Genomic DNA, 12,223 nt, shown 5'->3' on the forward strand with positions numbered 1-12,223 from the left:
TATATTATATGCAGTTTACATATAGAAGTAAAAACTCATGGTATAACAGTGTATTCACATTTAATACAAGTATATTTGATGCTGTTTACATATAGAAGTAAATACTCATGGTATAACAGTGTATTCACATTGAATACAAGTATATTTGATGCTGTTTACATATAGAAGTAAAAACTCATGGTATAACAGTGTATTCATATTGAATACAAGTATATTCCATGCAGTTTACATCTAGAAGTAAATCTCATGGTATAACAGTGTATTCACATTGAATACAAGTATATTCCATGCAGTTTACATATAGAAGTAAAAACTCATGGTATAACATTGTATTCACATTGAATACAAGTATATTCCATGCAGTTTACATATAGAAGTAAGAACTCATGGTATAACAGTATTCACATTGAATACAAGTATATTTGATGCTGTTTAAATATAGAAGTAAAAACTCATGGTATAACAGTGTATTTACATTGAATACAAGTATATTTGATGCTGTTTACATATAGAAGTAAAGACTCATGGTATAACAGTGTATTCACATTGAATACAAGTATATTTGATGCTGTTTACATATAGAAGTAAAAACTCATGGTATAACAGTGTATTCACATTGAATACAAGTATATTTGATGCTGTTTACATATAGAAGTAAAAACTCATGGTATAACAGTGTATTTACATTGAATACAAGTATATTTGATGCTGTTTACATATAGAAGTAAAAACTCATGGTATAACAGTGTAATCACATTGAATACAAGTATATTGCATGCAGTTTACATATAGAAGTTAAAACTCATAGTATAACAGTGTATTCACATTGAATACAAGTATATTCCATGCAGTTTACATATAGAAGTAAAAACTCATGGTATAACAGTGTATTCACATTGAATACAAGTATATTCCATGCAGTTTACATATAGAAGTAAAAACTCATGGTATAACAGTGTATTCACATGGAATACAAGTATATTCTATGCAGTTCACATATAGAAGTATAAAACTCATGTTATAACAGTGTATTCACATTGAATACAAGTATATTTGATGCTGTTTACATATAGAAGTAAAAACTCATGGTATAACAGTGTATTTACATTGAATACAAGTATATTTGATGCTGTTCACATATAGAAGTAAAAACTGATGGTATAACAATGTATTCACATGGAATACAAGTATATTCCATGCAGTTTACATATAGAAGTAAAAACTCATGGTATAACAGTGTATTCACATTGAATACAAGTATATTTGATGCTGTTTACATATAGAAGTAAAAACTCATGGTATAACAGTGTATTCACATTGAATACAAGTATATTTGATGCTGTTTACATATAGAAGTAAAAACTCATGGTATAACAGTGTATTCACATTGAATACAAGTATATTTGATGCTGTTTACATATAGAAGTAAAAACTCATGATATAACAGTGTATTCACATTGAATACAAGTATATTCCATGCAGTTTACATATAGAAGTAAAAACTCATGGTATAACAGTGTATTCACATTGAATACAAGTATATTTGATGCTGTTTACATATAGAAGTAAATACTCATGGTATAACAGTGTATTCACATTGAATACAAGTATATTCTATGCAGTTTACATATAGAAGTATAAAACTCATGGTATAACAGTGTATTCACATTGAATACAAGTATATTCCATGCAGTTTACATATAGAAGTAATAACTCATGGTATAACAGTGTATTCACATTGAATACAAGTATATTCTATGCAGTTTACATATAGAAGTAAAAACTCATGGTATAACAGTGTATTCACATTGAATACAAGTATATTTGATGCTGTTTACATATAGAAGTAAATACTCATGGTATAACAGTGTATTCACATTGAATACAAGTATATTTGATGCTGTTTACATATAGAAGTAAAAACTCATGGTATAACAGTGTATTCACATTGAATACAAGTATATTCCATGCAGTTTACATCTAGAAGTAAAAAACTCATGGTATAACAGTGTATTCACATTGAATACAAGTATATTCCATGCAGTTTACATATAGAAGTTAAAACTCATGGTATAACAGTGTATTCACATTGAATACAAGTATATTCCATGCAGTTTACATATAGAAGTAAAAACTCATGGTATAACAGTGTATTTACATTGAATACAAGTATATTCTATGCAGTTTACAAATAGAAGTAAAAACTCATGGTATAACAGTGTATTCACATTGAATACAAGTATATTTGATGGTGTTTACATATTGAAGTAAAAACTCATGGTATAACAGTGTATTCACATTGAATACAAGTATATTCCATGCAGTTTACATATAGAAGTAAAAATTCATGGTATAACAGTGTATTCACATTGAATACAAGTATATTTGATGCTGTTTACATATAGAAGTAAAAACTCATGGTATAACAGTGTATTCACACTGAAAACAAGTATATTTGATGCTGTTTACATATAGAAGTAAAAACTCATGGTATAACAGTGTATTCACATTGAATACAAGTATATTCCATGCAGTTTACATATAGAAATAAAAACTCATGGTATAACAGTGTATTCACATTTAATACAAGTATATTTGATGCTGTTTACATATAGAAGTAAAAACTCATGGTATAACAGTGTATTCACATTCAATACAAGTATATTCTATGCAGTTTACATATAGAAGTATAAAACTCATGGTATAACAGTGTATTCACATTGAATACAAGTATATTCCATGCAGTTTACATATAGAAGTAAAAACTCATGGTATAACAGTGTATTCACATTGAATACAAGTATATTTTATGCAGTTTACATATAGAAGTATAAAACTCATGGTTTAACAGTGTATTCACATTGAATACAAGTATATTTGATGCTGTTTACATATAGAAGTCAAAACTCATGGTATAACAGTGTATTCACATTGAATACAAGTATATTTGATGCTGTTTACATATAGAAGTAAAAACTCATGGTATAACAGTGTATTCACATTGAATACAAGTATATTTGATGCTGGTTACATATAGAAGTAAAAACTCATGGTATAACAGTGTATTCACATTGAATACAAGTATATTCCATGCAGTTTACATATAGAAGTAAAAACTCATGGTATAACAGTGTATTCACATTTAATACAAGTATATTTGATGCTGTTTACATATAGAAGTAAATACTCATGGTATAACAGTGTATTCACATTGAATACAAGTATATTTGATGCTGTTTACATATAGAAGTAAAAACTCATGGTATAACAGTGTATTCACATTGAATACAAGTATATTTGATGCTGTTTACATATAGAAGTAAATACTCATGGTATAACAGTGTATTCACATTGAATACAAGTATATTCTATGCAGTTTACATATAAAAGTATAAAACTCATGGTATAACAGTGTATTCACATTGAATACAATATATTCCATGCAGTTTACATATAGAAGTAAAAACTCATGGTATAACAGTGTATTCACATTGAATACAAATATATTATATGCAGTTTACATATAGAAGTAAAAACTCATGGTATAACAGTGTATTCACATTTAATACAAGTATATTTGATGCTGTTTACATATAGAAGTAAATACTCATGGTATAACAGTGTATTCACATTGAATACAAGTATATTTGATGCTGTTTACATATAGAAGTAAAAACTCATGGTATAACAGTGTATTCATATTGAATACAAGTATATTCCATGCAGTTTACATCTAGAAGTAAATCTCATGGTATAACAGTGTATTCACATTGAATACAAGTATATTCCATGCAGTTTACATATAGAAATAAAAACTCATGGTATAACAGTGTATTCACATTTAATACAAGTATATTTGATGCTGTTTACATATAGAAGTAAAAACTCATGGTATAACAGTGTATTCACATTCAATACAAGTATATTCTATGCAGTTTACATATAGAAGTATAAAACTCATGGTATAACAGTGTATTCACATTGAATACAAGTATATTCCATGCAGTTTACATATAGAAGTAAAAACTCATGGTATAACAGTGTATTCACATTGAATACAAGTATATTTTATGCAGTTTACATATAGAAGTATAAAACTCATGGTTTAACAGTGTATTCACATTGAATACAAGTATATTTGATGCTGTTTACATATAGAAGTCAAAACTCATGGTATAACAGTGTATTCACATTGAATACAAGTATATTTGATGCTGTTTACATATAGAAGTAAAAACTCATGGTATAACAGTGTATTCACATTGAATACAAGTATATTTGATGCTGTTTACATATAGAAGTAAAAACTCATGGTATAACAGTGTATTCACATTGAATACAAGTATATTCCATGCAGTTTACATATAGAAGTAAAAACTCATGGTATAACAGTGTATTCACATTTAATACAAGTATATTTGATGCTGTTTACATATAGAAGTAAATACTCATGGTATAACAGTGTATTCACATTGAATACAAGTATATTTGATGCTGTTTACATATAGAAGTAAAAACTCATGGTATAACAGTGTATTCAAATTGAATACAAGTATATTTGATGCTGTTTACATATAGAAGTAAAAACTCACACTCTCAGTTTTCAGGGGATATTCTAATCTTATACGTTGGTTATCCGAGATTCGAATACCTCTTAGCTAGAATAGGTCTGGTAGATGGTCTTACCTATTCTAAATCTTCGACTATCTATAAGACAATCCTTATTCGAAATAGAATACCCTTCGTACTTCCGGGTATTCGAAGATCGAGTTTGAATAAAACGCCCCCTCCGTATTCGAATTCGAATACCAGGTATTCGAATTTTTGCATCAGCGTCAGTAAACGTTGCCATCCAAGAGATATTTATCAATAAAAATCATTTTAAAATACAGAATACTGGATAGAAATCCCACAAATAATTCTTAGACACCGGGATTTGATTTAATATAACAGATTTAGCAATATTGAAACAATAAATATTTTTTGTCAAATCTAATTTGAAATATGGCAAACATCCAGCATGCAAAAAAGTTAATGACGGTCGTCAGTGCAGACAATTTTGACAGTTATGTGATTGAGGGCTTTAATGGAATCTAAAACTTGTATCTCAACTTTATCTGCAGAAGACCTGCGGTTGCATCTCCTGTCGACTAACAAACTGCCGGCTGGAATTCCAGAAAAATTGCTAGGTAATATCTATGTAGTAGGAATCTATTTTAAGTTGAACATTTTCTGTGCTGTGTGTTTGTTGGTTGGTGAGACCCTTTTCCAAAATGTCCATTGATTCTTTTAAATGCTTTTTATGTTCAGTTATAGTTAAAGGCAATTATTCTCAACTGACAAGTCACTTGAAACTTTTTCATGGCTTCCTTAAAACAACAGGTCATAGTAACAGAACTTTGTATTGTGGGAACGCTGACTGCAAGGCTGGCTTCAACAGTTTTGCTAAATATAGAGACCACGATATCAATTGTTTAGTTAAAGATCCACAACCAGATGTTAGACAAGTACTTCCTGATGTTTCTTTTCAACATATCGAACCAGGAGTAACTGATTTCGATGTTAGTGATCCTTTACAGCAGGACAGTTTTCACCAAGCGAATGCAACAGCAGATAAAACAACTCAGAGATTAGCTAGATTCTTTCTTGAATTGAGGGCCAAACACAATGTTAGTCATTCTGCCATTGATTTCATTGCTAAAAATATTGATACTATCTTTAAAGATGTTGCTCAGTTTTGTGATTTAGAAACAAATTTGACATTAACCAACATTGAAAAAGCCACTAGCAAATTGAATTCTCACCAGAAAAGGATTCGTTATTTTACCAGTAATATGGGATTTGTAGAACCAGTCGCGAAGTGCGTAGGCCATAACAATCAACCAGAACTGACTGTAAATAGTAGAGGGGAAACTCAGCCTAGAAAGAATACCTTCCAGTACATCTCTATTAGGAAAACGTTGAGTAGATTATTTTCTAATGCTGAATTTTACAATAAATATTTTAGTGAATCTCCTAGTACTGATGGTTTTCTTCGTGGCCATCGTGACAGTTCTCATTTCAGGAATCATAAATTGTTTTCCAAAGAAAAAAATGCCCTTCGTTTACAAATATTTTTTGATGAATGTGAATCAACTAATCCTTTGGGCTCCAAAACTAAGAAACATGAACTTGGAATGTTCAATTTTAAGATTTTAAACCTTCCTGAGTGCGAAAACTCCCTATTGAGTAATATACATTGCTTTGCTGTTTGTAATAGTAAGGATTTAAAAGACTCTGAATTCCGGTTTGTTATTGATGAATTCATGAAAGAAATTAAATTACTAGAGTCTGACGAGGGAATGCTTCTTGATATTCCAAGCAAACCTGGTTTCAGGCTCCGAGGTGCTGTTGTAAATGTTTGTGCAGATTCAAAAGGTGCCCATCAACTCTTTGGGTTTGCTGGGACTTCTTCAGCCAAATTTTGTCGTCTTTGTTTAATTTCTCGTTCAGATTTGATTAAAAGTTGGAAAGTTGGAATTTTAAGAACCAAGGAAAATTACAATGCAGCCATAGAAGAAGCAAAGATCAGCAAAGACAACATTCCGTTGAGTGGAGTACAATTCGACAGCCCTCTAAATCAGTGTAGGTATTTGCATGTTGCAGAACATACCGTCCTTGATTGCATGCACGACTTTCTGGAAGGTATAGTTCCGTTTATAATTAAGCTTGTCCTTTTCGTTTACGTAACCAACTCTCATTATAAAATAACAGCAGACCTGCTAAATAGTAGACTGCAGAGGTTCGCGTTCAGTTTTTATGATCAAAGTAACAAACCTTCCCCAAAATTTAAGACCAATCTGTTGCGAAAAAAGGTAACTATAACACGAAGCAACGGGCATCACAGAATTGGTGTTTAATTCGAATGCTTCCTCTTTTAATTGGTGATTTGATCCCGGAAGGAGACGAATATTTTTCCTTGATTCTCATTTTACTAGAAATAATGGATATTGTTTTTGCACCTAGTGTTTCAATTGAGCAGACTATTATTCTAGAAGATCTTATTAACCAAATGTATTCAAGGTTTCATTCATTATTTCCATTGACTAGACCTATTAACAAATTCCACCATATGGCACACTATCCAGCAGCTATCCGGACTTATGGTCCAGCTGTTGGATATTGGTGCATGAGATATGAGGCTTACCATAATAGTTGTAAACGTGTTGCACATATAAACTGTAATTTTATTAACATTCCAAAATCAGTTGCTTATCATCTGCAAACGATTTCCTGTCACAATCTATTAACTAATGATTTATTTCACGATGATATTCCCACGGTCGGTCCCAGGTCAAAAAAAAACTTAGTTAACAGGCAAGAAGACTCAATCACTGATGGAAATAGTTCTTTAAATCTGGATTCAAACGCAACTGTTATAAGATGGGTAAAGTTTAAAGGCTGGCATTACCGACCAGGAACCGTAATATTACTAAAACACAGCTTTGAAAATCTTTCGGGGTATCCGGAATTCGGTAAAATAATAAAAATTTTGTCAGGAGGCCAGGCAATTTATTTTGTTGTTACAGTTTTAGAGACCATTACTTTCAACCGTCACTTTCATGCCTTTGAATTACAACCTTATTTTCCTGCTAAATCTATTATGATTGCACATGATAATTTGAGACCAAATGTTGCTCCAACATGGTTATTAAAAAGTTTTAATGTTTCCGAAAATGTCTCTTACGTAACTGTTCGTTATTTTGTCTAAAATTAACATATTTCTCATTCCTTTTAAATAGCTGCTGATATTGATGGACAGTGCCTTCTCTGTTTAGATGAAGCAAATGTTGAAGTACTTCAACTAACACTGGGACACAAGATGAAACTGCTTAGTTTCATAAAAACAATCAAAAGTCAGCAGCCCCAAGAGCAAGAAAAGGAATCTACTGGAATTGTGGCTTGTGATCCAACGATAGAATACGAACCAATCGTCAACGAGAATCAGATACTTGATATCATTGTGACGGACCAACCTTCAAATAACAATGTATTTCGTCACTACATATTTACTTCTTGCTTTTTCTAACTGTTGGAATTTTTACTTTACTTGTAGGTGATTGATTTCAACGTCATCGACATTTTAAATGCGACCGACGAGGGGAAAGTAATTGTGCAAAACTACCTGGAACGACTTGAGGCTTTCATTACTGAAAAAGAGCGCATCACAATTGTTCAGATCCTAGTGAATCGCTTAGTGACATTGACTGGAAAACTCGACTTATTTCCCCCGACGGAGAAAAAGAAAAATCTTGGTGAAGCCATAGTGGCTGCGTTTCCTTGCCTGGGAATCAACGTGGATGGCAAAGTGTTTTCTTGTCATTTCTATAATCAAACAACTGGATCTGGTTTTATTGAGACAAGGCTGAAAAGACTGAGGGAAGTTCATCGTGAAGAACCACGCCGGAAGAGGCCAACACAGGACTCTTCTCCAATCCAAAAAAACCGCGTGTCACGAAACGGCCTCATGTAAAGAAAAATGCCGACTACATCTTCAATGAAGCCGAATGCCAGTTTAAGGTTTATTTTTTAAATAACATTCAATCCACAATAAAAGCTTTAACTTTGTTTATATTTACAGGTTGAATGGTTGAAGAGTCATCCGCCTGGAGGAGATAATGACACAGTCATCATTGAGTACAGCAAGGCGACTTTTGGGTATCGCCAAAAAGAAATCAAACAAACTCTGACTGAACCTGGTCTCATCATGAAAGAATATCCCCGCTTCAAGGACTTCCAAAATGGATCTCTGGTAATGTGCTACAGCAATACGTTCGAGATGTTTCAGCTAACTTATTTTTATTCCTAAAGTTTCAGGTAGAATTTCAGTTACTCTATCCCGATGCCAAGAACTTCGAAAAAGTCTTTAAAGAAAAATTCTTATTTAAAATATTGGCTCTGGCTAATAAAAAAAACATTGACATTCCTGACTGCCCTGACGGTAAGTTGATTATAGTCTACTTTTCGAGTTAATTTGTCATTTTTCACGAAATACCTTTTAACAGAATGTCTTAAGGCCGTTTTCGTGTTACTAAAGCTGACTCCAAGCATCGTTAAACTCCGAAAAGTTAATTTTCGTTTGATTACGGAACGACTGATAGTCTTTTTAAAGGCAATTTTCTTTTCAGTTTAAAAGTTTACTCTTTTTCGTCTTTATTTATAACTATAGCAATTTTTTATTGTGTTGTGTTTACAGGATAATGCTGACTTGATTCAATTAAGCGAAACGCGAGACCCTCATTTGAAGCAGCCATTCATCTGCTGCATGGGAACGATGGAAACTCCTACAAACTTCTGGATTGTTATCGATCGTGATATAATACTGTGTGGTAACGACTTTGTAACTGCTTTCGTTAACTTGTTTTGCTCGTTTTATGCATTTAATTTAAATTTCCCTCAGTATTTGGAATCATTTTATGGATTTTTTTGAGGAATGCGTTTTCGATATTAAAATTCCTTCTCCCTCAGTAACAGCCTTTAGAGCATCCCTAGAATGTTTAAGAGACCTACAAGGCTAAATTGCAATGCTAACACAATCGAGCTTAAAAGTGAATGGCGCCCACTTTTATAAAAGTGGGCGCTTTCAAGCTTATAAGCTTGATTGTGTCATCATGTGCAATGATGTTTATTTTTAAGTTGAGGTGTTCCAAAAATGCAAATACTGTTGTCTTATTTTGTTCTCCTGTTCTTTATAATAACAAACTGGGTTTTTTATGATAAAAAATTTGTTGTATTTGTATAAATGTTGTCTTGCACCGTTGTAGTATGCTCCTTCCCATGGCCTAATCTCAGATGAATACAGACTTCTGAAAGACATTTATATTTTGTAATTTATTCATAGTCGTGAAGCAGTATATTTATAGATTGGTGGGTATGCATGAAGAATCGGGGGAAGGGTAAATTCAGGATGCTAGTAGGAATCGAATATCCCTAGTATAGGGGGTATTCGGGGGATATTCGAACCCCTATTCTAGAACAGGTATGCTACTAATAGAATACCCCCCTATACTATTAGTAGCAAAAACCAAAACGCTACTAGTTCGAATACCCTCGAATACCCCCAAAAAACTGAGAGTGCACATTGAATACAAGTATATTTGATGCTGTTTACATATAGAAGTAAAAACTCATGGTATAACATTGTATTCACATTGTATACAAGTATATTTGATGCTGTTTACATATAGAAGTAAAAACTCATGGTATAACAGTGTATTTACATTGAATACAAGTATATTTGATGCTGTTCACATATAGAAGTAAAAACTGATGGTATAACAGTGTATTCACATGGAATACAAGTATATTCCATGCAGTTTACGTATAGAAGTAAAAACTCATGGTATAACAGTGTATTCACATTAAATACAAGTATATTTGATGCTGTTTACATATAGAAGTAAAAACTCATGGTATAACAGTGTATTCACATTGAATACAAGTATATTCCATGCAGTTTACATATAGAAGTAAAAACTCATGGTATAACAGTGTATTCACATTTAATACAAGTATATTTGATGCTGTTTACATATAGAAGTAAATACTCATGGTATAACAGTGTATTCACATTGAATACAAGTATATTCTATGCAGTTTACATATAAAAGTATAAAACTCATGGTATAACAGTGTATTCACATTGAATACAATATATTCCATGCAGTTTACATATAGAAGTAAAAACTCATGGTATAACAGTGTATTCACATTGAATACAAATATATTCTATGCAGTTTACATATAGAAGTAAAAACTCATGGTATAACAGTGTATTCACATTTAATACAAGTATATTTGATGCTGTTTACATATAGAAGTAAATACTCATGGTATAACAGTGTATTCACATTGAATACAAGTATATTTGATGCTGTTTACATATAGAAGTAAAAACTCATGGTATAACAGTGTATTCATATTGAATACAAGTATATTCCATGCAGTTTACATCTAGAAGTAAATCTCATGGTATAACAGTGTATTCACATTGAATACAAGTATATTCCATGCAGTTTACATATAGAAGTTAAAACTCATGGTATAACAGTGTATTCACATTGAATACAAGTATATTCCATGCAGTTTACATATAGAAGTAAAAACTCATGGTATAACAGTGTATTTACATTGAATACAAGTATATTCTATGCAGTTTACAAATAGATGTAAAAACTCATGGTATAACAGTGTATTCACATTGAATACAAGTATGTTTGATGGTGTTTACATATTGAAGTAAAAACTCATGGTATAACAGTGTATTCACATTAAATACCAGTATATTTGATGCTGTTTACATATAGAAGTAAAAACTCATGGTATAACAGTGTATTCACATTGAATACAAGTATATTCCATGCAGTTTACATATAGAAGTTTAAACTCATGGTATAACAGTGTATTCACATTGAATACAAGTATATTCCATGCAGTTTACATATAGAAGTAAAAATTCATGGTATAACAGTGTATTCACATTGAATACAAGTATATTCGATGCAGTTTACCATTAGAAGTAAAAACTCATGGTATTACAGTGTATTCACATTGAATACAAGTATATTTGATGCTGGTTATATATAGAAGTAAAAACTCATGGTATAACAGTGTATTCACATTGAAAACAAGTATATTTGATGCTGTTTACATATAGAAGTAAAAACTCATGGTATAACAGTGTATTCACATTGAATACAAGTATATTTGATGCTGTTTACATATAGAAGTAAAAACTCATGGTATAACAGTGTATTCACATTGAATACAAGTATATTTGATGCTGTTTACATATAGAAGTAAAAACTCATGGTATAACAGTGTATTCACATTGAATACAAGTATATTTGATGCTGTTTACATATAGAAGTAAAAACTCATGATATAACAGTGTAGTCACATTGAATACAAGTATATTCCATGCAGTTTACATATAGAAGTAAAAACTCATGGTATAACAGTGTATTCACATTGAATACAAGTATATTCCATGCAGTTTACATATAGAAGTAAAAACTCATGATATAACAGTGTATTCACATTGAATACAAGTATATTCCATGCAGTTTACATATAGAAGTAAAAACTCATGGTATAACAGTGTATTCACATTGAATACAAGTATATTCCATGCAGTTTACATATAGAAGTAAAAACTCATGGTATAACAGTGTATTCACATTGA

The 12,223-nt window shown here is 31.3% G+C and overlaps 2 protein-coding genes across 4 annotated transcripts; both read left to right on the forward strand.

The window, feature by feature from the left end:
- The first annotated feature begins 5,029 nt into the window (after positions 1-5,029).
- Positions 5,030-9,855, forward strand: LOC123468185. 3 transcript variants are annotated; one of them, XM_045167817.1, is made up of 7 exons: positions 5,030-5,189; positions 5,311-5,371; positions 8,501-8,559; positions 8,621-8,791; positions 8,851-8,980; positions 9,045-9,151; positions 9,236-9,855. In XM_045167817.1, the coding sequence occupies exons 2-7, from the start codon at positions 5,362-5,364 to the stop codon at positions 9,467-9,469; spliced, it is 711 nt and encodes a 236-aa protein (XP_045023752.1). In that variant the 5' UTR covers positions 5,030-5,189; positions 5,311-5,361; the 3' UTR covers positions 9,470-9,855. The 3 variants fall into 3 exon arrangements, with proteins under 3 accessions (XP_045023752.1, XP_045023753.1, XP_045023754.1); XM_045167818.1 differs by lacking the exons at positions 5,311-5,371; positions 8,501-8,559 and adding an exon at positions 5,808-5,838 and having other exon boundaries at positions 5,035-5,189; positions 8,652-8,791; XM_045167819.1 differs by lacking the exons at positions 5,311-5,371; positions 8,501-8,559 and adding an exon at positions 5,831-5,838 and having other exon boundaries at positions 5,036-5,189; positions 8,652-8,791.
- Positions 6,691-7,775, forward strand: LOC123468184. The gene is made up of 2 exons (XM_045167816.1): positions 6,691-7,514; positions 7,569-7,775. Exons 1-2 carry the CDS (start codon positions 6,905-6,907, stop codon positions 7,748-7,750), a joined length of 792 nt encoding a protein of 263 aa, XP_045023751.1. The 5' UTR covers positions 6,691-6,904; the 3' UTR covers positions 7,751-7,775.
- Positions 9,856-12,223: the final 2,368 nt, after the last annotated feature.

This window comes from Daphnia magna, unplaced genomic scaffold, assembly GCF_020631705.1.
Source record: "Daphnia magna isolate NIES unplaced genomic scaffold, ASM2063170v1.1 Dm_contigs314, whole genome shotgun sequence".
In the NCBI taxonomy this organism is placed as follows: Eukaryota; Metazoa; Arthropoda; class Branchiopoda; order Diplostraca; family Daphniidae; genus Daphnia; species Daphnia magna.

Excerpts from the sequence above, each read along its gene's own strand:
- LOC123468185 (XM_045167817.1), top strand. Across the intron at positions 8,981-9,044 it reads CATTCCTGACTGCCCTGACG|AATGTCTTAAGGCCGTTTTC; the intron begins GTAAGTTGATTA and ends ACCTTTTAACAG. Across the intron at positions 9,152-9,235 it reads GACTGATAGTCTTTTTAAAG|GATAATGCTGACTTGATTCA; the intron begins GCAATTTTCTTT and ends TTGTGTTTACAG.
- LOC123468184 (XM_045167816.1), top strand. The coding sequence starts at position 6,905 with ATGCTTCCTCTTTTAATTGGTGATTTGATCCCGGAAGGAGACGAATAT. Across the intron at positions 7,515-7,568 it reads TTCGGGGTATCCGGAATTCG|TTTTAGAGACCATTACTTTC; the intron begins GTAAAATAATAA and ends TTGTTGTTACAG.